Raw genomic sequence first — 26,326 nt, 5'->3', positions numbered from 1 at the left:
ATTATAAGGGATTAGTCCTGTTTTCTAGGCAGCTTGCTCAATAATGATTTAATTGTTGAAATAGCTTCAGCTTAATTTGAGATAGAAGTTTTAAGGGTTGTGTGTTAGATGAAAGAAATATTATTATGAGATGGTCCAAACTGCAGAGTCAAGGTTTGTTGTAGAATCATAGAATCACCAAGGTTGGAAAAGACCTACAACGTCATCCAGCCCAGCTGTCTGCCTATCACCCATAGTTCTTGCTAAACCATGTCCCTCAACAGAATATCTAAACGTCCCTTAATTAGGGTATGATTATTAAGAATTTTTAATTAGGTTTTGAAGCTGATGTTCCATTTCCAAAAAACTTCAACATTCAGAGATGCCAGATGCAAGTACGTCTATAACTGGCTTTGTGGTACTACATATCTCTGTTTTAGCAAGCTTTTCATGCTTAGCTTTGGAAGCATGTCTCAGTTAAAGTCTCTGTAGGTCTAAATAAAGCATTACTAAAACAAATAAATAGCAACCTAATCCTTTACAAGAGCTTGTGTATTTTAATGAAAAATCTCAGTAGTAGGAATTTAGATTACTTTCATTACAAGAAGAGTGTCTGAGCTGTACGAGTATTGTCATGAATTCATGGGCTGTACTGACAAGAGAGTAAATTAAAAAAAATTGTCCACCAGGTAGCTGTCACAGCAGGAATTGAGAAGAACGTACATTAAGAAATCTCCTCATGCAGATATTACATATAGTAGAATATTATGTGTTTATTTTAAGTTCTGGTCAATCTTGCTTTACTTTTACCTGTCTTTTTGTTTCTGGCATGTTTTTGTTTGTTCTCTTTTCTTTTTTCACTTCCAAGAAGTTCTGTTAGGCACTATAAAACATTACCACCCAAGATGCCTTTACTAGAAAATGGTATTCATTGGAACCTGTACAGGTAAGAAGTATTTAGAGTCCCCTTTAAGTAGTTAATGACTTCTTAGAGATGAAATAGTCTTCCCATATGTGTGTATATATATATGTATATATGTATGTATATATATATATATATATGTATGTATTTAAAAAAAAAAAGAGAAAAGAACAACAGTGTTTCATATGCTTTTGATAAACATGGGTTAAGGGACAACTTCTTAAAATAACTTCATACGCTTTAAAATACCCCTACATATAAAAGACAAGCACTTTATATTATGCACAATTTTCTTCACTGTTAACATTGTATGTTGCACGCTTTGTCTTTGTTGCATTCTTTTGTGTGTGATTTTGCTTACATGTCAAATTTATTTTTATTTTGTTTAAATAATTTTAATTTACAAAGCTCAACTCTTCCTGCATGTGCTAAGACCAAATCAGTGGTTAGACAGGATATTTCTCTCCTTCGTGATTGCCTTAATTCACGAATTCCGAAATTTGGAGATGATCTACTGGTTAGGTAAGACACTAAGGATTAATACCCTCTCCTGTTTGTATCCAAGATGGATTTACAGAATTAATGAGCTTCATTGTAAAGTAATTTCACGTCATATATAGTGTATCACATCCTTTTATGTTGGCTTAAGACTTACTGCTAATAATAAGGATTTAGATTTATTGTTTGATATTTCTCATTCCACTCTTTTGCCAGTGGATATTCTGTCTCCCTCAGTTTTAAACATTTCAACAGTCTTAGCAAGAATATTTTAGCAGTCTTTGATTTGATTTTATTTTCTAAACAAAACTTGGCTCTGTCATCCAGCCAGCTCTTTTATGTTTTCCTTAATTAAATCATTGTGATTTTACATTTTCTGTAAAGAGAGCATTATTTTATGAGTTAATATCTAACATTGTATTCCTTTCTTTGTTTTCTTTTTCTTTCTCTTCTACCATTGGATGCAATGCACTGGCACTAGTGAACTACAGCCCTCCCTTGACAGGGCTAGGAGTGCTAGTACCAACTGCTTGAGACCAGATACTAGTTTGCATTCACCAGAACGAGAAAGGTATAAAATAAAAACTTATAAATTTCTTGTCATCTGTGCTGGTGGTCTTTCTACGTTTTGTTTTTCTCAATGAGTACTCTACATTCCTGTACATTCATGTCTGTTTTGATATTTGTAGACATTTTTGCTCCTATATTCATGTATGTCATGTAAATTGTGTCTTGGAGTTTATAACTGCTTCTGGCTTCTTTCCTTGTTTCAGTTCAAGCTGATGTCATTGTTTGCAAAAGTCCTCAGTATGCTGATAATAGCATTACAGTGTTGAGCATTTTGACAAGTATCACTTGATTGTTAATCTTCATCATCATTTGCTAAAAAGTATTACATTTATTTCTTGCCTGCTTTGTGGACCGCTAATGAGACAGTGACATAATTTGTAAATTATACAACAAAACTCTCACATTTTAATCCAGAACTGTAGTTTCTGAAGTCGCATATTTTGTATAGGACACCCAGCCAAACCTCATTGCTTCTTTAATCTGATCTGTTGCATCTGCTTTTGCAATTACAAGGCAAGTCACTGCAGTAAGTTTTTAGTTTATTTATTTTATTTTATTTTTTTGCTCTGTGATGATAAATTTTAAGGCACACTTAAGATTTAAGAAGTCAAGTTTGCAATTTACATGAAAGACTGTTTTGTCACTTAAATTGTGTAGGTAGTTTTTGGATGTTTTCTGAACCTTTAATAATAGAATATCTTGGTTCAAAATCCTAGATGAACTAAATATAATTGATGTGCTTGACAGATGGGATTATTCCACAATGGAATTTTTGAGCACCTTCTGGTTTTGATTGATACTTACACCATTTTAGAATGAGGCTTTAGCTTCACTTAAGGCTATAGTAAACTCCCATCTACTATGACATAATTACATCAGTTCAGTGTAAACTAATATGGCAGTTAATATCAAGTTGCTTTCTCAGTGAATTTACAATATAGTTAGGAAATCTGTTGTATCAATGTATTATTCTGGGAGAGGAACTGTGAAGAAAGGCAGTAAGAAAATGGTTTCCCTTGAGAAATGTGTCTCTTGTTTTTTCATGCATTGGCAGAATTTTCCTTTCCCTCCTCCCCAGCCTCCTACTGCTCTTTCATTGCAACTTTACTGTTCTCAAGCTGTGCCCTTGTTGCACAGAACTGACTCATGCCCTACTGAAATATTTCAAGTAGATCTACATTAGTTCACTCTTTTTTTAATATAAAGCACTAAATAGCATAACAATGTATGCCTAGTCATAAAAAAAATAAAATAAAAAGAAATAAGGCCATCCCCACTAAAACACAAGATACCACTTTAGACATTTTAGAAAAAGTATTGTAGCATGATATTACAGTAGTTACATACAGCTTTATTAATGTGTAAGTGACTATTTAATGCAATGTTTGGATATAGGTAGTGTACATTTTGTAGTTTTATTTCAGGATGCCAGCCATCAAGCTGGAATTTTTAATGAACAGTAGCTGGCAATGGTAAAATATCTGGTTAAAATACTAAAATACTGTCCACAAAACTGTATCTATTACTGACATTAATTAGGTCTGTTATCTCCTTAGATTCATCTCCAGCAGCATCTCTCCATAAGACAATAAATAGAATCTGCAGCTTTTAACATGTGCTGCTGATAAAGAGAGGAGTTCGATTTCTTGTAATGGCCTCTACTGCCAATAGTTTTTGCCAGTTTGCCTCTGGTGCAGATACAAAAAAACTGTCAAGAATTTTATGTGTTTGCTTTATAAATCCTGAAGCTGACTAAAAATTTGCTTTTGGCATGGCATCCTTTATGGGGGTGTAGATAAGCTCTTTTTTTTTTTTTTTTTTTTTTTTTTTTAAATGAAATTCAAATTGAATATTTCCATGGTGGTTTTGTTGCAAATAATAAGGTGGGTTGCAAATAAAAAGGTATGGGTTTGTCGGAGTGTTGTCATCAAGAATTTTTTTTTAATTTATATATAGATATACTTATTTTTTTTCCTAATGCAGCCCAATTTTTGCAGGAACATGCTGTATTTAGTATCTAAAAATATCACCAATTTAATCTTATATTTTTGTGGTAAACCGATTTCAGGAAATTTCATACTCCACTGTTGAACGTATCCACTTACACTTTAGCATGAGGTTACTCATCAGTTGCATGTAATGATAGGAGAGTCCTTAGTTTGAAGAACAAATAATTAAGTTCAAGGAACATAGAAAGCTCTTTTGTCTGTGCTGAGCAAGATAAGAGTAAGGCACTAAAATTACAGTATGGTGGGCTTATCTATCTTACAGGTTCACACCACCAGGAAATGTTAGAACAGTTCACAACATTAAGAAAAAATATTTTTGAAAGCAAGTATAATAAAACACTCCAATAGACAATATGGAAAAGCTTTTCTAAGCTTTGTTACTGGATACTCTCTGATAAGAGATGGGACAGCTCTAGACAGGTGTAGTTGATCCTTTTTCTAGCAAGGAGAAACACAAGGGTTTTGTGAAATCCAATCTCTAAAGCACAACTTTTTTTTAATATCATTATATTTATATAATGATATTATATAATATATATAATATTATATTTGTAGGAACTATGTTGAAGGTACTTCTAGTTGTGTTTGTGGTACTTTCTTATTTTAATTCACAGTATGGATTTGTAGATTTTATTTTAAAATATAGTCTTTTTATCCTCAAAATATAAAGATAAATGTGACATTATATCTTCTCCAGAAAAAATAGGAAAAAAATTCTAGTTTTTTTGGTCAAAATAATTATCTTGTCAAGGTTTGTGTTTATCATCAACAAGACATATATTAGTTTTGTAATTTAGTAATAATACCTTCCAAACCCATAAGATCAGTTTTTGCTGCTACTGTAAGAGTTTTCACTGTCATCACCATGTCTCAAAATTTCTGCTTCAGTGTGTCATGTCCTAAAACAGAGATATTTGTGTGCTATCACCAGCCTCAAATCAAGAAAGCACGTAGGCATGGAATTTACATGTCCTGAATCAATTTGCCTGTGGTTTCTCACCATTATAGCCTCTTCCCCAGATGATCTGGTGATATTTAAGACTGTAGCCAGTGGCAGTTACTTATTAATATCAAGTAAGGCTTATTGTTTATCTAAATTTATTGTGTTCCAAGAAATTATTCTGTGTCACAGCAGGTAGCACAAAATTAGTTGTACAGATTGGTAACACTTGTATGCTTTGCTCCTGAGAGGATTAGGTAGTGGAATTCTGAGCAAGTAAAAGTGAGTGATACAGCAAAATAAAGAGTTCGTGTAGAATAGAGTCTGTCTATCTGTAGCACACAGTGCAGCTCTGCTTGGGCTTGATCAGAGGTGAAATAGGAATTCAAATGTTTCAAAGATCCCCAGTGTTTTTAATGTCAGCTGGTCACTACCACTCAAACAAGATACAAAGCTAAACTCGTAAGTAGATAACAGAAAAGTTGGAGCATCATTTGATCTGTTTAAGACTTGATCTGACTTCATTGTAAATTTTCTATTTTTTATTTTAGTAAATCTGAAGCACTCGTTGTTCATGTTGCATGCATGCATTTAACAGCAATGTTGAATGTCACTATATTTAAAAATATGTAGAGTAAAATAACTGCTTGCATTAAGTATGTAGAGCATTGTGGTTTTGATTATCTTCAAACATGTAAAGGAATAGGTTATTGCATGTTTGTCTGCTTTTTACTGTCGCTCATGGTCATTAAAACTCAGAGCATGTTCTCAAAGATCATACTGCATGCACTACTTAATTCTGTCAAATACTATTTGATACTTACAGTGGATATCAGCATATTAAGGGCTTTGAGTGCACTGATGCATTAACATTTTCTTTGGCTCCTGCTTTGGAGAGAAAAAGAAACTAACTGCTAACAACCTGTTTCCTCTTGAGAATTCCAGCAGATCTACCTATATGTTCAAGTGATGCTAATCTCCTTGAAACTTTTGTTATTTGCATGTTGCATAAATCGAACCCTTTTCCTTACCACACGGACTGGAAGGATGCCTCAGAAAGTGACTATTACACAACTGTGAAGCATTTAATTAAATACTTTGCTGCTTTTGTAAATGAATCAGTCAATTTGGATTTTCTAAATTGTTACATGTACACTCCTAGAACCCCATAGCATCACCAAAAACAAAAGCAACGTCAATCTATAGTATACTGTGTGTTATGGTAAACTAAATGAAATTTTTAACAAAAAAAGTCACCTTAAGACACTAGAGTACATAGTACAGTATTGTCAGCTTTATTAAATTAACAGTAAATTAGTATTTGCTCTAGTACTTTGAAGTTACTAAATAAGAAATGTACCTGTATGAAGCTGTTATTTTCATCTTTTAACTTTTCTGGTTCTGCAACAGAACTTTATTAGGGAGTAAGCACACTGTCACAAGAACAAGAGCTCTGGTTTATTTATCACTACTCTGCTGTGAGAATCCTTGACACATCAAGAGTGTCTGCTGCTGCTAGAAAAAAATCCAAAGGGAACAGAATCTGAAGAAACAAATGCTTGTGACAATCATGGTCATACCAGTTTTGTGATAGTTTACTCAAAAGCATAACTCTTAAAATGTATTGAGCTTTTTATTGGTAGACGTGTGTACATCCGTTGCAGTCGAAGCAAGAGACCTCTATAGGCAGATGAATGGAGCAGAAGGTGACTCTCACTGTGTTGCAGAAAAAGGTCACTTTATGTCTTCGGATTTTTCTTATAATTCATGCTTCTATATATTTACTAAGGATGCATTTTTCACTGCAAAGAGTAAGGACGGATTAGTTTAACAATATGGTAGTCAATGGTCAATAGAAAATAATATCATTTGCTCTTTTGAAAACTTCTATTTTTAAATTACAACTTTCTGTGGGAAAGGCAGGCTTTTAAATAGTCTAGTTTTGGAGACTAATAATATATGGTATGCTGTGTGAAAAATTAAAGTTAATATGATGAAGGTCTCATTTTTTGGAAACACATCCTTAGTTTCATCTGAAATAATTCTGCAGCGAGCAGCCCATAATAATATACCTGGAAATTAGAAAAAGATATTGTGATGCTCCTCCATCACTTTGTGGGGAATTTTTCCAGTCCCAAGTCCCATATATTTAATTTTATCACAGACTAAATGTCCTATTTTTTTCCTATTTTGTTGAACGGGCAAACAGGGGTAGATGGTCCCCCTCCCTAGAGAGGAGACGACCTACTAGTCCCAGGATTCATATCCAGCATGCATCTCCGGAGGATGACAGGTACTAGGCAATTCCTCCCAGCTGAAAGGTGGCTTACTGCATCTTGCACTCTTAGAGGAGTATTCTGAAATTTGAAAGTATGCATGTTTGTAGAGACATACCTTTAAACTCCAGAAGCCCAAAATAAAATAGCAGCTTTAGATATCATCTCTGCATTTTATCAAACTGTTATAAAGCACCTAGAATTAACGCCTTTACAAATTTTCTGTTTGCCTGAACAGTTCCAAACCATATAATCAGATGTCTAATAAAACAAAACATTGTCTGCTAATGTTCTTCAGTCTGTTTTACCTGCTTCTGTAAATGATGGTGGTGTTTTGACTATGGTGCTTTATAATATGATAAATACCTGTTGTAGAGCCTGTTTTTGTTTAGGTGTTTAATTTTACTGTCGTCTTTTTTTTTTTTTCCTTTCTATTTTTCTTCAAAGAAACTGTTCCTAATTAAAAAAAAGAAAAAAAAAGCCATGATATATTGAAAATCTTGGTATCTCTTGCTGATTGATGTATGTAGAAATTAGCAGTGCTCTTAAACTCTGCCCTAAATTAGGATGTTCATCATGGAAAAGGTTTTCCTAATAAGGTAGGTTTTGTTAAAGCCACCAGTGTTTGAAATACATTTTTACACTGAATGTGAACTATAGATAATAGAAGCACTGTGTTTTTTTCTGATCATGGACTTTCTAGTCATGTCAGTTTTGGTGTTTCATTGCTTTGGCAGTGGATTTTTTTGTTTGTTTTTGTTTTTTATTTTTTTTTTCCCCTGATTAATCTATATTGTGTTTTACACAGACATAATTTCTACTGACAGTTAAATTCAAAGTTTTTGTGTTACAGTAAATGAGAGAATATAGATGTAAATAATCTATACTTGTGTACACTCTTACAAATCTGCTCTTAAAACTGTAACTTTTTCAGTTACCTTGAGTGCCAGTGGTTGCATTCTATTCAAGAATGCTTCCATTTGTTACATTTGTACTCTAATTTCTCTTGTTTGCTTAATACTGTGTGTATTCAACAAATACAGACTGGAAGAGTGTGAAACCTGTAACTGTGTTTGGATAACATTTCTCCTTTTACTAGACTAAGACAGCATTATAAATTATAAAACTGAACTTGTGAAACATTATTTCAAAATTGGCCATTCAGATACAGCATTCCTCAGTGTTTTAACACCACTGATTCTGAGCCCTTTGGTGGGACAGTTATTAACCATTTGCAAATGTACTTTGTATATTTTAGACATGTAAAAAGTAATTTTTCTTCCCATTTTTTAAGCTGTGGATCAGAATTGATGATAAAATCTTGTTGTCATTCAAGTGATTAGAATTAAAATACGTTTCAGTGAAAATGGGTTCTCATCTGGATGCCTCCATTCTTAATGCAGAATTAAAGCCTTCTGATATCAGCCAAATTTTTCTGAATGTATCAATGATTGAAATTATTTAATACCTTCTAATAAACATCTTGCAATATATAGAGTCTTTGAGGGGCAATATTTTGAATTAAAGAAGCTGCAGTCTCATTTCTTAGTGTAGTCAGTGCCCATCCAGTGTGTAGAATATCAGCGTGGAATGCTTTATCATTGTAGAAATTTTCTATTTTTTGAATTTGCATTCATTTTGATTATTTTCTCACCTTTATTTGTCAGTTGGCCAGGACTATTCAGTTCTTACACTTTTTGGTTTTAAGGTGTGTTTTTATTAAATTGACTGCTGATACTATGGGTGTTGAGTATCTGATGGATCAACAGGGACGACTAACAATTACTTATCACCACTTTCAGATCATATTTTCACAGATTAATTGACTTCGACAGATGTCATCTTACACTTCACTTGAGTACATTCCAGAATTCTTACAAATTGGCCCAATTTGCATATAAAATGCAATCAAGATCTATTCCCGAGTATATTTCTTAATCCTAGGACTTGCACATGATTTCCAATTTTGATCATTCCAATTCAGTTTTTGCAGCATGATATTTATTGATCATTATTCATAATATACATTTTAGTAAAGGTCTTGGCATGGTTATTGTTATTCTGAAAATCACTTTCCATATTGGAAAAAATGACTCCTTGATAAACCTTGAAAAGATGAAGATGTGTTACACTTTACTTCAGTGTTAAGAATTAACAAGTGTTTGGTTAGTATTGCATTTTTCTTGACATTTTAAAGAATAACTTTTGGGTTGAATTTGGCAGCTTTATTTTTAAGATATTTTGTTTTGTTGTTTTTTTATATATTAGAAATTAGAATTAGAAATTCTCTCTAGAGTGAAAGATGTTCTGATAATTGGTGAACTGTGAAACTGTGAAAGCATAAGTAGCGCTAGAAACAAGAAGAATGGAAAGTGAACACTAGGTGGGCATTTTACTTACTCTGTTATTTTTGGGATGTCTTGGTATAAATTAAGTATGTAACCAAGGCTAGATAAAATAGACCTTTTAAAAATATTTTTTGGGTACTTTCAGTTCATGAGAAATTGCTTTTAGTGGTCATGCATGTGTAAAGTTCTTGTCTAATTGCCATCTTTAGCAGCTGCTGAGCAAAGTGGTGTTCTAGTACAGCCATGAGAACTTAAGGTGTGCTACATACTGCCAGTGGCAGGCTAATTTGACTGGAATGATTCTTTCCTGTCCTTTCAGCAACACTGTGTAATTTGAATCAGGGGGGCAGTTTAGAAAGACATGAACTGAAGTGCTAGGAATGAGTGAGGAGCTGCCAAGCCTTCAGAGTAGTGACTTCCCTGTTCACATAATGTGTAGATTTAGCATTTCAGAAATCTCAGGAAAAATCAGGAAGTATTTAATGTGACATTCTTGATGTCTTAAGGCCTTTTTTAAAAATAGAAATGTTTTTTTGTCACATTGGGAATACTAATTTTTAGTTTTGATAGCAATATTCTTTCATTTATCTCTGTGGATTATGTTATACTTAATAGCAATAAGCAACTTGAAGCATGTGTCTTGTACATGAACTGTGAATAGCTTGTCTGTATTTATAATATATATTGTGCTTGTCTGTGTATGTAATAATGACTTACTGGTTTGGTATGAAATTTGTTGCATTTAGAACCTTAAGAGAAATTTTAGCATTTGCTCACTACACTGAAAGTATGGATGCAGATTTAATTTGTACTGTAGATTATTAATATACTGCAAATTTTGTTGTTTACTTTCTGAGAGCTAAGACTGATATTTGAAAAAAATCTTACGTTGATATATCTTACTGAGCAAAAGAAAATAGTCTATGTGATATATTCCATTGCAAGCTAACAATAAATCAAGATGCTAATAACATCTGTGCCAAGCTGATAGCTATGAGCAAATTCTGATGTTCTTAAATGACTTCAACAGAAATGAACCTAGTCTAGAAATTAAAAAATATTCCATACATGATTTGAATTGTATTTTAAATTACTAAGTTGTTCTGCCTTTACTATTGAACTGTTACTGTTAATGATTACCGTAGCAGAACTGTTGGCAATAAAATATTAAAAAGTATGAAATTTGCTTGCATTTTCAGGAAAATTGGAAAATTTTTCAATGTAAGGGAAAGATGTTGCGTATAGGTTTACACATCAGTTTAATGAACCATACTGTCTTTTTTTTCTTAGGAAGGATAATTGCAACTGTTAAGCTACAGTGCTGCTGTTCATTGCGTAGAGCATGAAGACTTTGTTTAAAATTTAAAATTGTGGCTTTCATCCTTTTTGCGTCTTAGTTTTTTATTAATATTTCAAAATTTTAACGTTCTTTTAAAGTGTATGGACTAAGTCAACAGAAGGGGAAATGAGAAATAAGACTTACACAGCAGATTGTGCCTTAATGCTTCTGGTTTATAAATGTGATTGCATGTCTTCACCTTCACTGCATGTGACCATCTCTCTGTTTCTGCTCATTCTGTCCAAATTTACATCCATGTTTCCAAATTTTGTGAAGAACAAGGACGCTGGAGTCTTGCATTCCAAAACAGGACAGTATAGACCACCTAAGTGCTAAACCTGGAGCAGCACAGAGGTATCCTTTACTCAAATCATAGTTCAAGTAAATGAGGTATTGGCTATAGTTACACACTATGAGTATCTTTATATGCCCTGCATAAAACTTTTAAATAGCTAGGGTTGTTTTTTTTTCTCTTTTTATGTAGAAGTACATGGTATGCATGTATTGTCCATAGATAGTATTTAATTCCCTATAAAGTACATTGTAAAGGTAAATTCAGATATGGCATGAACATCTTTTTTATCCCCTATGCACTCTTTGTACATTTGATATGGGCATGAAAGGACGCCTGCCTGCAGTGTCCATGTAGGACTGTGAATGCTGTAGTATGCTGTTGAGCTGTGCAGAATGCACACAGCATCATCTCAGCAAGAGGAAAGAAACAGAGAAAACTGTGATCTTAATCATACTTTTAATGCCTGCTGCTCACAGTAACAGCACATAGAGCAGAGAAAGAAGTCTGTTCAGTTCACTGGCACTGTATATTACATTTTCTGCTTTTTTGATGCTACAAAGAGTAGTCACTATGTACTATTTTTCTTCATTGTATGTAATGCCACAGTGTTGGTGAGTGACATAAAGAAATAAGGGGAAAATAAAACCCCTAATAAACCAAACAGAAAATAAAAAGGCTGGCATCATTTGAAAGATCATGCTGCATTCTGTGGATCTACCCATACATTCAAATACTTTGGTCACCTTAGGTTTTAATTGAAGCTATATGTATTTCATATGTGTTTCCTTGTGTATCTACCTTGTGTTAGACCTGGCAAAAGCATAAATAACGAATGGGAATAAATTCCAGAAAATAAATCTGGAAAAATCAGTTTGGTGATAAAGGAGATTTAAATTTTTATTCCAAGAGATTATTTTTTGTAAGAAAATGTTATTTTGAAAACTGGAAGGCATTGGGTATTCATACATACCTCTGCTCATTAAAAAAAAAAAAAATCACAAACGTGTAAGAAAACGCACATTATATATTTCTGCATTTTTTCCTTTTTCGTGACTGAGACTATGTCACGCTGTAATGCTGATCAAATATTGCAGTAAAAATACACTGTGATTATATTCTTTGAATATAAGCTGATGCTACAGCTGTTTGGGTATCTTCCAGTTCAGTCATTGGGTTACTCTTTGTATAACCACTGAGGTTTAAAATGAAATCTTTCAAATCTTTATTCATTACTATAATTATTTATTTATTTGTTTGTTTGTTTTGCCCACAGTAATCCTTAGTGTAGAAGTTGATTATATCACTGCAAGTTTCTTACGTATTTCTTCATTGTCTTTTCTGTGTGATGCGCAAGGGTTGGTACTTTACATTATTCAACAATGAATAATCATCACTCCCGTTCTTTATCCACTCCTGAAATACTGTACGCACTTTTGTTCCCCTAAAAACTAAGTGTTCGTGATTATCAGAGGTTTAAAGTTAAAATTATAAATCCTAATTTTTTAAATGTTCTCATTACTTTGGGTAATAATAGAAATTTTGAAACATGAGACTTGTCACTCTTTTCATAATCTAATAAATAAATAGCTTCTAATATATTTCCATTAATTAGAAAAAAAAAAGCAGAATTGTTTCAAACTGTTTCTCATAATCTTTTAACAATTTTTAATAGAATGAAATTTTTGAAAAGCCAAGTTTTTATCAATACAGTATACATCAAATTACAGAGTTATTTGAATCTGAAATGATGCATTATTTGTTTTGGTTTTGAAATACAGATTTAAAAGCAATTTTAAAAGTTTCTGTTTGAATATTATTGGTCCTTTCTGTAACATTTTTTCTTCCTACTGTTACTCTGCTTTTGTTATAGTGCTATCAAGAGAGCACTAAAAGACCTAGGAGAAGCATTGTATCTAATCAGACATGATTGAAATGGGAGCTAGTGGCACGTCCAGGCAGGATTAATGTCGTCTCCTTGTTTTGGTACCTCTTAAACTTCACACCATCAGCCTCAGTCAAAGCTAATCAGGGCCATTTGTTTTAATCCCCAAGTTCACCAACCTGTTCATGAAGATCGCTGTCGCTTTTTCATCTGTCAGCCATTCCTGTTATTACTTTAACGATATATTAATAAATATAAGATCTTCATAATTTTGTACTTTTTTCTTCTGTTTATTTCTTTTCTGACTTGTCCTTCCACAGGCAGTCCAGAAAAGTGGAAAGATACAGCAGCCAAAAACAAACTAGGAAAGGCTCCGCAGCTGAAACGGAAAGGTAGGATTGCTGAGTAAACGTCTCTTATGATCAAACTGATTGCAGTGTTTGTAATATACATCTAATACTACTTTTGAAGCAGAATATGCATAACAATGCCATAAGCCCTGTTGCCATAATTTACAGCGTTATTTATAGCATCCATATTATTATCACTGCTTGTAGTGTTGTCAATGCAATACAGTTTTTCTGGCAGTCTCCATCATTGCAGATTAATTGGGAGGTAAAGACTAGCAGTCATACATTTAGTAAGCCAAAGTATGAGACCTGTTCCCACCGTCTTGATCTCTGTAAGATGAAATTTGGAAATGCATAGCATATTTCATTAGTATGATACTAACCCTTTTCTATGTTTTACCATATATGTTTTTCAAAAAAATTGTCTATGTTAAAATAATAACTGTAATGATGAATACATGAGAAGACTAATAATTCAAGAGGTATCTGATCAAATGATGAAGAAAGAGCTACGCTGAAATCGCACTCCTATATTCCAAGCTAGCAATTTCACATTCTAATATAAAAATGTTAAATTCTATATAAAAATATGTTGAAAAATTCTGTGAGCTATCATTACGTAAAGTTAATATGAACACTGATACTTTACCTTCTGCTTCCACTGAATTTTCTTGTGCATGCGTTATTATTGTAACTTTCAGCTTTTACACTATAGTAGCAAATGCTTATGTACTCAAATTCTTAAGAATGAATGAAAGAAATAAGGATAAATGCTTAATCACAAGTGTAAAAATTGAGTGTAAAAATTTCATTCTATTAAAATCTGGTTAAGCCTGTGTGTTGGCTGAGCTAAGAGCAGTGAGGAGGACTGATATCCTGCCTTTTCCAGAAGATTTGTGTTTTCTTGATGAGCAGAGGGGCTCATCAGTTTACATTGTGAGGATTGAAAAACTTCCATGAATAACAAAGACACGTTTTATTTTCAAACCAAATACACATTATCTAGAAAAATGTTCAGAGCTTTTATTTTATTTTACTGCTTCAAGGACTGGATTACTATTATTTTGGTTTTGAGGCTTCTGCTGTCCCAGTAGCAGTTTATTTCCATTTAGACCAGGCATTTCACCGGAGTTATGGCTGAGGTCCTTGCTGCCTTTAAAACAGCAACAGTTTTGCCTTTTGAGTTCATTACATCCATATTTTTCCCTATTTTTAACTTCTGAAAACTAAGGGGAGCTCCTGGGACTAAGACTGAGGTGGTCTCAGTTGTTGGTAATCATGCAGGCTGAATGGTTTTAAGAACCTTGGCAAGAGGCTGAGAAAGAAGAAAAGATGAGAGTTGGATATAAAGTGAATGGGGTGGAAAATATGGAAACATAAGCATTAAAAGGACATGGGAACATAAAGGATGGGGAAGGAAAATGAAATGTAAGAGATTCTAAAGAAGAACAGTGTAAACAGAGTGAAGAAAGTGCCAGATAAAAGGAAATCCCACGACATATGAGGTTGGAGGGATTAATGTATCTGTCTGGATGTACATTCACATTTCAAACCTGGTATTTTAGCATCTGAGCTGAGTGCATCTTCCTTCCACAGATGTCAAGATCATAAAATACATACTTCGTTAAATCCCATGTTTTTTTTTTTAAATAATCTCATTGTATGGCTGGTAAGAACAGTTCCTGCAAATCAGTTCCTATCAGAAAAAATATCTGAAATTCGGTTTCAAGATTATAATCCACACCAGCCATACAAGGTATGAGGTAAAGTCATGTGCTGTTAATGTATTCACCTCTAAGTGTGTAGTTACATTTATGAAAATTGTTTTTAGAGGCATGAGCAATGTGTTTTTCTAATTAAAATGACCAGCCTAGGTCTGAAATTTTGAGATTTTTTTTCCTGGATATTTTAAAGCTTTTTACAGTTTTTATGCAAGTTATAACATACGTTTGAGGATATATTCAGGTATGTGGGAAAGAGCAAGTCTGGAGATAATGCTGAAATGTTGCTACAGTGTCTATATTTACAGAATTTATATGGAATTTAATGAATTCATACTTGCTGTGCTGAGATAAATTCTTTTCCCATTTTGCATTGATTAGTTATGAGGTAATGCATAACTTAATGTAGTCATTATCAAGAGATAAGTGATGATTGGTTTTTTGTTTGTTTTTAAGACAACCTAAAATAACTATTTCACAGACGAATAGGGAAATTAAGAAAAAAAAATCTTTTTTTTCCTTAAGTGAAGCAAGTTTCCAAAAGTGTCAGTCACCATAGCTCCTTTTTTGTTTTCCACAATAGAAAAGTAAGCTCTAGCAATTTTAAGAACAGTGAACACAGGTAACAAAGGAGTGTAAGGAAATGTTGAATTATGTTTTTTTCTTTAAATCCTTCACAGCACATGGTGTAGGTTTCTGTTTTCCATAAAATGATTAACTACTATTAGAAGTGACATGCAAAGTTCCAAACAAATTGAAGTGCTGTAGTTTAGCATTACATCATATTGTTAACACTACACCAGTGCCAGAAGATTTTGATAACAGGCAAGTAATTTGCTTGTCAAATGGCAAATATGACTCCATAGTAATTCTTCTACTATCCATTTCTATCTTGGTCTAGCTTTTATTTTGCAATTTACTGACATTATCTACAAGTAGCTCAGGTATTCACGGAGAATAAGATATCAGCATGCTATCAGATTCTCTCTAAAACCCCTCAACATGATCTGTAAGATCACATGCTTAAGTACTGTGATATTTTAGGAAATCAGCATAAGAGGGGGAAAAAAATAAATCCATCCCAAAAATTTACGGGTGTTTTAACAGTTCCCTAAATGGTTCAGTGAGATAAGCCTGAAGATGAGACTCAGTATTTTCTGAAGCAGTTAAACTCCTGTGAAAATAGAAGATAATTTTATGCTTGTATGAATGTGACTACAAAAAAAAAAGTGGGTGAAAACAATTCATCACAGTTCTGAAGTGTATTCTTCCATCCCTAATTTCTTACCCCCAAAATACTAAATTTGAGGCTGCATAAACATATGATACAGTTGTTAACTGTAGTTGCTATGAATTATGTAGGACCCTGTACCACAGGTGTGTTAGATTGCTACTGCACTCTCAGTTTTAGTTTTTCATAGTTCCACGTGTGCCAGCATGTGCTTTTGTTGTGATTTATTTATCTGTTTATTTTTATTTATGTCACTGAAATATCAGTCTGAAGAGAAGGAAGCTTGATTTTCCTTGTGGGAAGGTAGATGTGGAACTTGTTGAATGCCCCTGTGGTCAATGGCCAATTGAGTTACAGTTGGTCATGTTACCTTCCTCTGGAAGAAGCAGTGATACCAAGCAACAAGATACCAACATACTTTTGCTGTAATGTCATTTATCATAAGGAGTCATTTCTCTCTCAAATTTTCTCTCCTTAATTCCATCCTCTCTATACTTCTTAACTTCCCTCTCATTTCCTCAGTCACACACCAGCTTTTGTCTCCCATCCTTGTTCCTCTTTGTCTCATTCTCCAAATCAGGTATTGTAGACTTCTTCATTTCTGCAAGTGATCTTTCTTCTAGACTGGCATGGATTATATTTACATTTGAGACTGAACAGGCATTTTCAGATCTCAGCTCATCACCATCATCTTGAGCATCTTGTAGAATCAGGGGGTCAGTCCCTGTAAGAATGTTGCTGTTATTGCCAGAACAAATCAGGAGTTAAGAAAGTGTCAGGGTTTAAGAGAAAGATATAGCAAAAGGAACCGAATCCTATTTCTGTAGCACTGTGGCAGGACTTCCACATAAGTTGTCATTGGTTGGTCCTGAAACGAAACCTTTATTCTTGGTAGGCATCTCCGTAAATGTTATTTCAAATGCAATCTTTTTTTATTATTAATTTATTTATTGTTATTATTAAGGATAATTTGTAAGCGTGTGGTAGCTTTACATTACAAACTAGACAATCCCCTGGTTATTTTGATTGTAATTTCTGAGAAAGATGTGCTATGTGTGTGCAGGGACAGTTCATAAATCTGGAAAAATTAGGAAATAGAAATTCACAAGGAAAAGATATCATGAATGGCTTTATGGAAATTTGTGGAATAACGGATACAATATTATCATTACAAAAAGCTGCATTGCCAGAAAACCCAGAACTAGTAAAAAGGCACAGCTGGAAATTTACTTAGTCACTCTCCAAACCTGAGATGTTCTAGGTTGTCTAATACTTGCAAAATACATAATTATCAAATTACTAATAATTATGCTGCTAATTACACTAACATGATTAATCATTTTGCTGCATATCTTAGTGATGTTTTCATCAGAGTTCCTTCAGAACTGTATATTTGTGTTGGTTTCTGCTGCAGAAAGTTACTTAAATAGATTCCTTGCTTCAGACTCCTAAGAGAATGATCTATGTGTGCAATTACCAATTGTCCTTCTTTGGGACATTAATTGGAACCCAGTTAGTATTTTTGATAAAGACAGAAGGTATGTTTTGAAAACAGAAATGCACTATGTTAAAACTAGGTATTTATAACCTACTCTGTGCTAGCCCTTTTTATCTCATACATGTTATTAGCTTGCCTTTGCTGTTTGAGATGCAGCTAGGGTTTTGGCCAATGGTCTACTGTATTCAGTGCTCAGCAGTTCCATAAGTAGAGTGATGTGTATCTGCAGCAGTGAGTGTACTGTAGTTTATTCTTTTGGAAATGGATTTATAATCTGAATTAATAACTTGGATCTGAAATGCCCATCCTGGCCCTGCTGCCAATGTTTGTAACATTCTTTGGTGGAGGGGGGCATGGGAAGGTGTGCCTGGAGCTAACAACTGAACAGTTTCTTTTTGGCCCTGATGTTTTAGGGGTCTGCTACCATGTCTTTCTAGAAGGGGACTTCCAGCCCCACGAACGACTGAACAGCCAGTCATTAGGGGAAAACATCACGCTCGCTCCAGGTCGAGTGAGCACTCTAGTGTCAGAGCCTTATGCTCTGTACATCACCTTGCGCCCGGAGGCTCGGCTCCACCTTCTCCACTTCTGACAAGGTTGCTATTATATGTCCAGTTCAGCTTTCATGTTCTGCCTCCCAGGTGTCAGTGTGGTATTGTACTTTCCTGAGCATACGTGGCGCGTTCACTCATCCTGGCACTATAGATTATCCTCTCTTCATGGTATTTACACTTCCCCATATCCTTTATGCTGCCTATCTTCACCATCTAGATGGGACTTCTTCTGTTGATCTTAAATAGTTATGCAATGTAAGAGTAAAAAATCGGCTGTGTTTTGTCCTTCCATTGTTGTGTTTTGTTGTGTATCCATCTGAAAATTACTTAAGTATTTTGCTTCAACACTGCAGGAAATCACATCCTTTTCTGACTGCTAAATCTCAGTCTTAAAGAAAGTCAGTTGATCTATGTAGTGTGAAAGCTAAAATTATTTTGAACTTGTACAAGTGCGTTACTTAAAACTGCAAGTTATCTACTTGCCCCTTAGCACAGTAGATAAACAGTGCTTTTCTGCAGTAGTTAGTATATTACTGTAGCTGACAAGGATGCTTAATTAACAAACTGTCCCTCTCAGCAATCTCCTTCTCACCTTTGTTTTACTTCCTTAAGCTTTTTCTCTAGTCATTACCATTGGCCTATTACTAATGCAAACTTACAAGCATTCTAAAAGTGCCCACTATGTTAAAGGTGCTGTATGTGTGTGTAAGAAGTCAAGTAGCCAAAGTACTCTGAAATAGTGGTAGCTAGAATTCAGCCAAAGTCAAGGGGATTACAATATTTGCTTAACTAAGAATACTGAAAATCTTATACATTGTTCTGTTCACTTTCCAGTTCGTACTGTGAGCATACACACACACACACACACACACACACACACACACACACACACACACACACACACACTTTTAAAGATGCTTTTCCTTGTTTAAGTTCAAGGAAAAATAACCCATTATGCCATGGCATTAAAAATTTGCTGTCTAGTTCTGTGATCTTGTGCAATAGGGCGTCATCATGAAGGGAACATGAAAGTCAATGAAATATAAAGGTGACATATTGTGTTGTCTTTGTACCAGTACAGGAGAACAGTAATCATAAATGATTTTTAGAAAACTGCTTTTAGTTCAGTGTTTTTTGACTAGTACTTTCTCAAAACACCGTAAACCAGAAGGATAGAGAATTTTTCTCCTTAGATGGAAGGCAGTTAGAAAAGCTAAACGTGAAGCCATAGAAGTTGTCCAATCCTGAATACATGCATATAGCATACATCAAATGCAGTTTTTTTCGAACTCATCTTCTCTATTTGCAATTTTATTTGTATCTGAAAATAAGAATATATAAATTCTCTTCCTTTGGGTTATTTTGTTTTATCTTCATTTCGTCTGCAGAATACATCAACAAGGAAGTCCCACCCAGTCTCCTCCTGCAGACACATCCTTCAGCAGTCGCAGGGGAAGACAGCTACCGCAAGTTCCAGTAAGAAGTGGCAGTATAGAGCAAGGTATCAAATAATGAGCTTATGATGGCTCTAACTCTTTGCCTTCTTACTTTTCTTTGCTTTACTTAAATTCTGCTTTCACAGCTACGTGTTAAAAGCTATAACTCTGCCAAATAGAAGAGAATGAAAGCATATTTGTAGTCTGGAAAGTCTAATAGATTTTGAGTGGTGGATTATTATACACGGTTTAACTGCCTTAATTTTCTAGTAGCCTTTTATATTTGTCTGCTTTAAAATTTCTGTTAGAGTCATGGTAGTTTCCATGGACACATCTAGTTTGTATTCAACCAAAGAAATCTGGAGCAAATATTTTGACAGTGTTATTCATTTCTTATTTTATGGTTTATATTAATTGTTGTGTATTGTTTACATAGACTAATCACAAACAAAAATCACAATATGAAAAATTCCTTATGGGGTGGGACAGGTTCAGTGATTGAAGAATTAAAACAATCAGTGCAAGAAATATAAAGGCACAGTTCATCAGCTCTTGCATTATTAAGAATAAATTGATCGGGCAAAGAGTGCTGCTCTTTTTTGAAAATAACAATGAAAACTTAGTGGCTGTGGAAGATGGTTTTTACAAACTAACATCAAATAGGTATAAATATTGCTGCTGCCTTTTCTAGCATCGTATTACACACACAGCTTGAACTATTACAGTAAAATCAAATGGCCATAAAGTTAGTTATAATTTCACAGTAGGTAGTATGTGTGCATTCAGGTTTTCTTTTGTGTTTAAAAGCCCATTTTTCTCATTAACAAGCAACAACTAAAGGTTTTCTTCTGTGTGAAAATGAAAGAAATGCTTCAGATGATTATATGTTGTGCCTTATTGAGCCTTATTGTGCCTTACTGAAGATGGCAGATCTTTTTCTTAAGTAGGTAATAGTGCTGACTATGACCTTTTAATCATGTTAGATTGCTGTATTTTTTTTGTATGATGTACAGTCACTCACGTTAACATAGTTTGCATTAATTTTATTAGACTGAACTGTGATGACATAGTACGCCTTCAATTAACATACATTTAAATGTGTTCTTGTTTTATACATGTGTTTATTCTGAATGATTAAAATACTAATACAAATAGTTTTTTTTCATTTAAAAGTTTACTTTGAGACTTTTCATGGTGTTTCATAGTGAACTAAGGACTGTCTTGATTATAACCAAGTTTCAATATTCATATACAATTTCTATTTCTACATACTAGTAAGTGACAGCTTTTTAGGAAAGTGTAATGAAAGGTGCATTTCAAATTTCTTTCATGCTTCATCTGCAATTTCAGAACTTGGTACAATATACAATGACAATTCAGCTTTTAATTTATTTTGGCTTTCCTGTGGGTAGTCACCTGTTATCTTTTGGCTGTTCCTGGTAACTAGTGTGTTGGGAATAAAATGCTAGTTAATGTTTTGTTAAAAACTTTGGAAATGAATGTAGAACATGTTGTGAAACTAAGTAGAGAAGAAGTTGTATAGGGTTGTATGCAGAAAAGCAAAGAAAAATGAACTTTAAACAGAAGGCAAAAGCTGCTGTTGGTTTTAAAAGCTGTCAGTGCCATGAATATCTGTAACACAATGCTGTTTCACTGAACTCTTATTTGTATTTGTCGTTCATATGCTTGCGCCATGTGTAGAAAATAAACAAATAGGTTATTTACTTTGTTATATATCATATACCACCAATATCAATATGGCAGTGGAATTGAAGGCTGAAGAGATTTTCTTCTTTATGTAGTATTTTGATTTTGTCTGATTAGCTTATCCATTTGAAAGGAAGATTTTCTGATATTGGCCATGTTTTACACACTGGTCAGGCTGAGATTTAATTTGGTCAGGCAATTTAATAGATTTTATAAAATATTTTTAAATGTTTTGATAGTATCATCTGATATAAATATATTAGTGTGTATAAACTTAACCTTCTCTAGGTGAGTAGCTTCAGTGAGGCTATAAGAAATAATATTTGCTCTGATTTTCGGTACCAAATTCTGTTATTGGTTTCATCTCTTTAATTCCAGCCGCATGAATATCAGAGTTTGATGAGTGACTAGAAGTGAGTTGACTCTAGTTACAGTTGAATCTCAATATATTTGTCCAAGAAAGATTTTCATTAACTGTACTTTGAACTGAAATATGACTTAATTTGATTTAAGTTCACAGTCACCATGGGTACAGAAAATGTCAAAATCCAGTGCAATCTTAAATGTTACAGGAAGTAATGTTTAAAAATTCTTTGCATTTTCTTCATTTAAAAATAAAGTTCTTTATTGGTGATCAGTGTTGATATCCTGCATTTCAAGGAAATACAGTGTGATGTACTGTAAAGTATCATTTTTGTAGTAAAGCGCTGTCTTACATTACACTTACACTATAATTTTGTTATGTCAGAAGGGTTGAATATAGATCATATCAATCTATATCTGTTTTGCAAATCATATTTAGTAATTGTTATAGAAAGATTGAATAAGTTTATATCAAGACTGTTTTGTTGTTTTTTGTTGTTGTTGACTGTTTACATATTCAGGAAGTATACAGGAATCGAGTAATTTTTTTACTCTTTGAAATTCTCATTGTGGGAAATATGAGAGTTAACAAAGAAGCAAGAGTGGCTGTGGTTTTCTTCTCAAGAAAGTGTGATATTTTATCTCAGTCTTCTGTCACAGATGATAACACACATGCTAATAAGGCTTCTCTTAGGACTAACGGTGAATCTTAGACATTCCATTCTTTCATTATCAAATCAAATCTTTCATTATCAAATTTAGAACTAAAAAATAATGGCTATTTCTTTGCTTCTATCAAGTGATATTGTCTTAGTTACTGCTTTGGTTTTAGAATTATAAACTGTCAACTTGTGACTTAATTCAGTAGGTTCTTCCCAGTAGATCTACTTTGTAAGAGAAGAAAGTCTTGTAGGAAGACTAATCTTCCCCATTCTGTTAAAGATATGGTGCGTGTACTATCAATCAGGAACGGGGAGAAAAAGTAGAAGAAAAAGTTCAGTAAAAGGATAATCTAATAACCTCAAAATAGCGTAATTGTTCACACACACACGTACACACACAAAAAAAACAACAATGCAAATAACAATAAAACCAAGCTCTTTGGTGACTGTTCTTAAGGAGATAGCTACTTTGCCTAGTTTTGAAAAAACTAGAAATCATGTTGGTTATTTTCTCTTAGAAGAGTTCTACCTTAGATTTTTCGCCACGCCAATACATACAGATGTTTTAAAGAAGTTACAGTTAAGACTGTAGGCTCCTGTGTTTGTTAGAGAACATGATTTTTATTTTAATCACTGTGACATTCAAAGAGGACATGGCAATATGTTTCTCTTTGCAACCCCATTAGCAGTAATTCCCACACTGGGTTCTTTAATGCAACTAAAGATCATGAAATGCTTGAGTATGAAAGTTAAGTCTGATTTAGGCATGTCTGTTTGTGTTTTCTAAAAGTCACAATATAGTAGTATTTACCTTAACTTGTGCTGCAAGTGAAGCGTTACTCGTTCTTTGTTTTAACTGAAAATTCTATATAATGATCTGATAATACAGAGATATTTTGTTACTAAAGCAATAAAATTCTAAGCTGTGATATCAACAATTCTGTGCTCTCCATATATTATCTTTTGCCAAATTGCAATAGAGTTGCATCAATGTTTATTTGCATCATGTTTGAATAGAATTGTGCAAATCACTTAAGGAAGCTAAGAGGGGTGGGAATTCTTCTCTGACTTTTTTGTCTGTTTGTACAACAAATCTGTTGTATAGTTGCAACTTTTAAATGGCACTTTTGGATAAAGTATATTTCTGTGATCTTTACTCAGTCCATTTTATCTCACACCAACTGCCAGATCTCATCGTGATTTTCACTTGAATAGGGTGGGTCTCTACACTTCTGCATAACAGTTAATTACTAATAAAGCCTGAAGCTCTGTTTGACTTGTTTACACTCCTCTTTAGCAATGGTAGATACTGTTAGGAAATGTAACAAGTGAAGAAAAAACATGTCGTGTACTATTGAAATCTTTGAACCAATAAGATAAATGTGTGGTGATGGTTTGTAGTATAAAAATGAGCTAATTCAAGAAAAGCAGGTCTTTCTCCATGTGTCTGCTTCTGTTTGACGCTTCACAGCTTGGTTTCGCTTTCCTAGCTTCAACGGTGTGGTTTCATGTTTCAAAAATCATGTAATGGGAATAAGGACTGCAATAATCAGCAGCCTATTTACATACAAGGAGTACCAATAAACATAACTGAATTAGAGTGTTTATATGTTTCCAGTGGCAAGTATTTACAGAAGTAAGCCTTATGCAGTGATCATTAGAAAAATGAAACTCTGACCAGCATTAGCTATTACTGTATCTTGGCTTATGTCAGAAAAAGCTGCATAGCTCTTGTATATGCAGGTTGAAGTGCGTGTGTGTGTGTGTGTGTGTGTAGCTGTTTCATGAAGGAAAGTCAAAGTGAAATCTCTGTTGGTAATGAATGGGAGTTGCTTTTATGAAGTTCGTGTCTATAATATATACATAAAATATGTGTACAAATCTTCAATGGTAGTCACAACATCCACGAATGAAATGTTTCAATATCCTGTGTTCCTTTTAGCAAACAGGAATCATAACTTCATATGGAAAATTAGCATGTTGAGAAATAACAGATTAAGTTGGAAGTATCTTTGTATATTTAATTAAGATCCTTAAAAAAAAAAAAAGAAAAAACCAGTTTCATGTGTATGTGAAATGAAATGTAACTGCAGAGAGAGTCTGACTCGAGTGATGGTAAGAGATCAAATGCTTGCAGTTAAGACCCTGTTATAGATCCATCATTGACTGGAAGAAGAAGTGATTTCAATTTTAGATTTTAGTCTTTTAGCACTGTTTGTTTTGTCTTCATATTTCTGGTTTTATTTTGAAATTCTTAGGTGACACTGCATATTTTGAGGCAGCTTGTGGAATCTTTAATCACTAGGAGAGTATTTTCTCTCAGCATTGCTAACTCTTGCAAATTAAGTCAAGGCTCGTAGTCTTTAATGTTTTCCTTAAAGACCGGTTTTCCATGGTTGAGTGGTTATTGAGTATTACAGATTTCAGTTAACAGAAAATAAATTTGTAATACTCAGTATTTCAGAAAAAGGCATCAGAAACTAAAACTGGGCGATGTCTTTCAGAAGTCAGAATGATACTTAAAGCAATTTCAGGATTTTATGTTGTCCGTAAATTTGGATGTGAGAATACTGTTTTAGCAGAATATTTAAAGAGTCCACAATCTGGATCTCAGTAACTTCATTGTTCCTGTTAATTTTGAAGAAAACTTCACAGGTTTTATTATTTGTCATGATTTGTCATTTTAATTTTCTACATTACTTCTACATATGCCAGAGTACTGCTTACTGTACTTGCCATTGTCACACGTAACACATTTCTTTCTCTAACCTTAAATTTGCTGATTTCTTTTTCTGTTTCCATCATTCCGTGCATTTAATTCATTGAAGAACAAGAGAATTATTACTCTTCCACAAAAGGTAAATATGTATTTTATTTTTTTTTTTAACAAATGTTTGGCAACTGTTAATACTGGCTTTTCTATTAGTATATTCCATGTCAGTTTACAGAATTTACTTAATGGCATTTAACAGGTGAAAATTATGTTTCCAAATATTTATGTGTTTTTATCCCTCTTTAGAATCTGACAGTGGTTTATTTTGTGATTTCTAGATTTCCTATAAAAATGATAGACTTACACGGAGTAGTAATGGTATTTTAAATGGCAAAGAAGCTGCTTGAATGATTTAAAGTTCATCCACAGATTAAGTTTTAGCTAATACCTTCCTGAGCTCTGCACAGCTGCTGGTTCCAATACAATCATAACAATGCAGTCACAGCTCTTGGCATCTATGAAGGATGTTTCCTAGATCTGCGCTTAGGAACAGCTAAAGGTGCTAATGGCCAGAAACTATCCTTCATAGGCAGAGAGACTTTTGAAGACAAGTTAGTTCAACCCGAGCTGTGTTTTGTTTGCATGGTAAGCCTGACACTCAGAAAGCTGAGTGTGTTGTAGGGCAGGTTTCTGCGTGCAGGCAGACAATCCTCACAGGTGTAGTTTTGACCTCCTGTGAATTCCCCCTGGCATGTGCTGATACCAGTGAATTGGTGAGCAGTAACAAAAGTTCTTCAAGGCTTTGCCATGAAGTGACAAGTGCAGCTTGTCACACCCATGCCAAAATGTGTTGCTCAGAAATCCTATTTTTTTCGGAAAGCTGGAGTTATCTCAAAGTCAGAATGAATCTTGGAGAGAAAGAACATTTTAATCTCTCCAGTGTTAATAACAAAATGCTAACCTGCGTGAACATTAATGCAGCAATTTTAACTTTCTGAATTTGAGTCCTTCAGATATTGGGCAGTTCTAGTTT

At 33.8% G+C, this 26,326-nt stretch overlaps 1 protein-coding gene across 6 annotated transcripts in view; it reads left to right on the top strand.

Moving 5' to 3' along the window:
• Nucleotides 1–26,326, top strand: part of RIMS1 (regulating synaptic membrane exocytosis 1) — a 291,558-nt gene that overhangs the window by 182,807 nt on the left and 82,425 nt on the right. The window contains exons 18-25 of one of the 6 annotated variants that reach the window (XM_085217806.1): nt 848–925; nt 1,310–1,423; nt 1,881–1,970; nt 7,128–7,211; nt 11,158–11,235; nt 13,379–13,450; nt 19,801–19,913; nt 25,409–25,438. In XM_085217806.1, coding sequence (XP_085073932.1) covers nt 848–925; nt 1,310–1,423; nt 1,881–1,970; nt 7,128–7,211; nt 11,158–11,235; nt 13,379–13,450; nt 19,801–19,913; nt 25,409–25,438 — 659 coding nt within the window. The remainder of the gene's footprint in view (nt 1–847; nt 926–1,309; nt 1,424–1,880; nt 1,971–7,127; nt 7,212–11,157; nt 11,236–13,378; nt 13,451–19,800; nt 19,914–25,408; nt 25,439–26,326) is intronic. The other 5 variants (XM_085217810.1, XM_085217807.1, XM_085217811.1 and 2 more) reach the window with 5 other exon arrangements.

Source organism: Meleagris gallopavo, chromosome 2 (assembly GCF_905368555.1).
Source record: "Meleagris gallopavo chromosome 2, MGAL_WU_HG_1.1, whole genome shotgun sequence".
NCBI classification, from domain to species: Eukaryota; Metazoa; Chordata; class Aves; order Galliformes; family Phasianidae; genus Meleagris; species Meleagris gallopavo.
The sequence above is the reverse complement of the archived record's forward strand: the minus strand, read 5'-3'. Positions and strand labels throughout refer to the sequence as shown.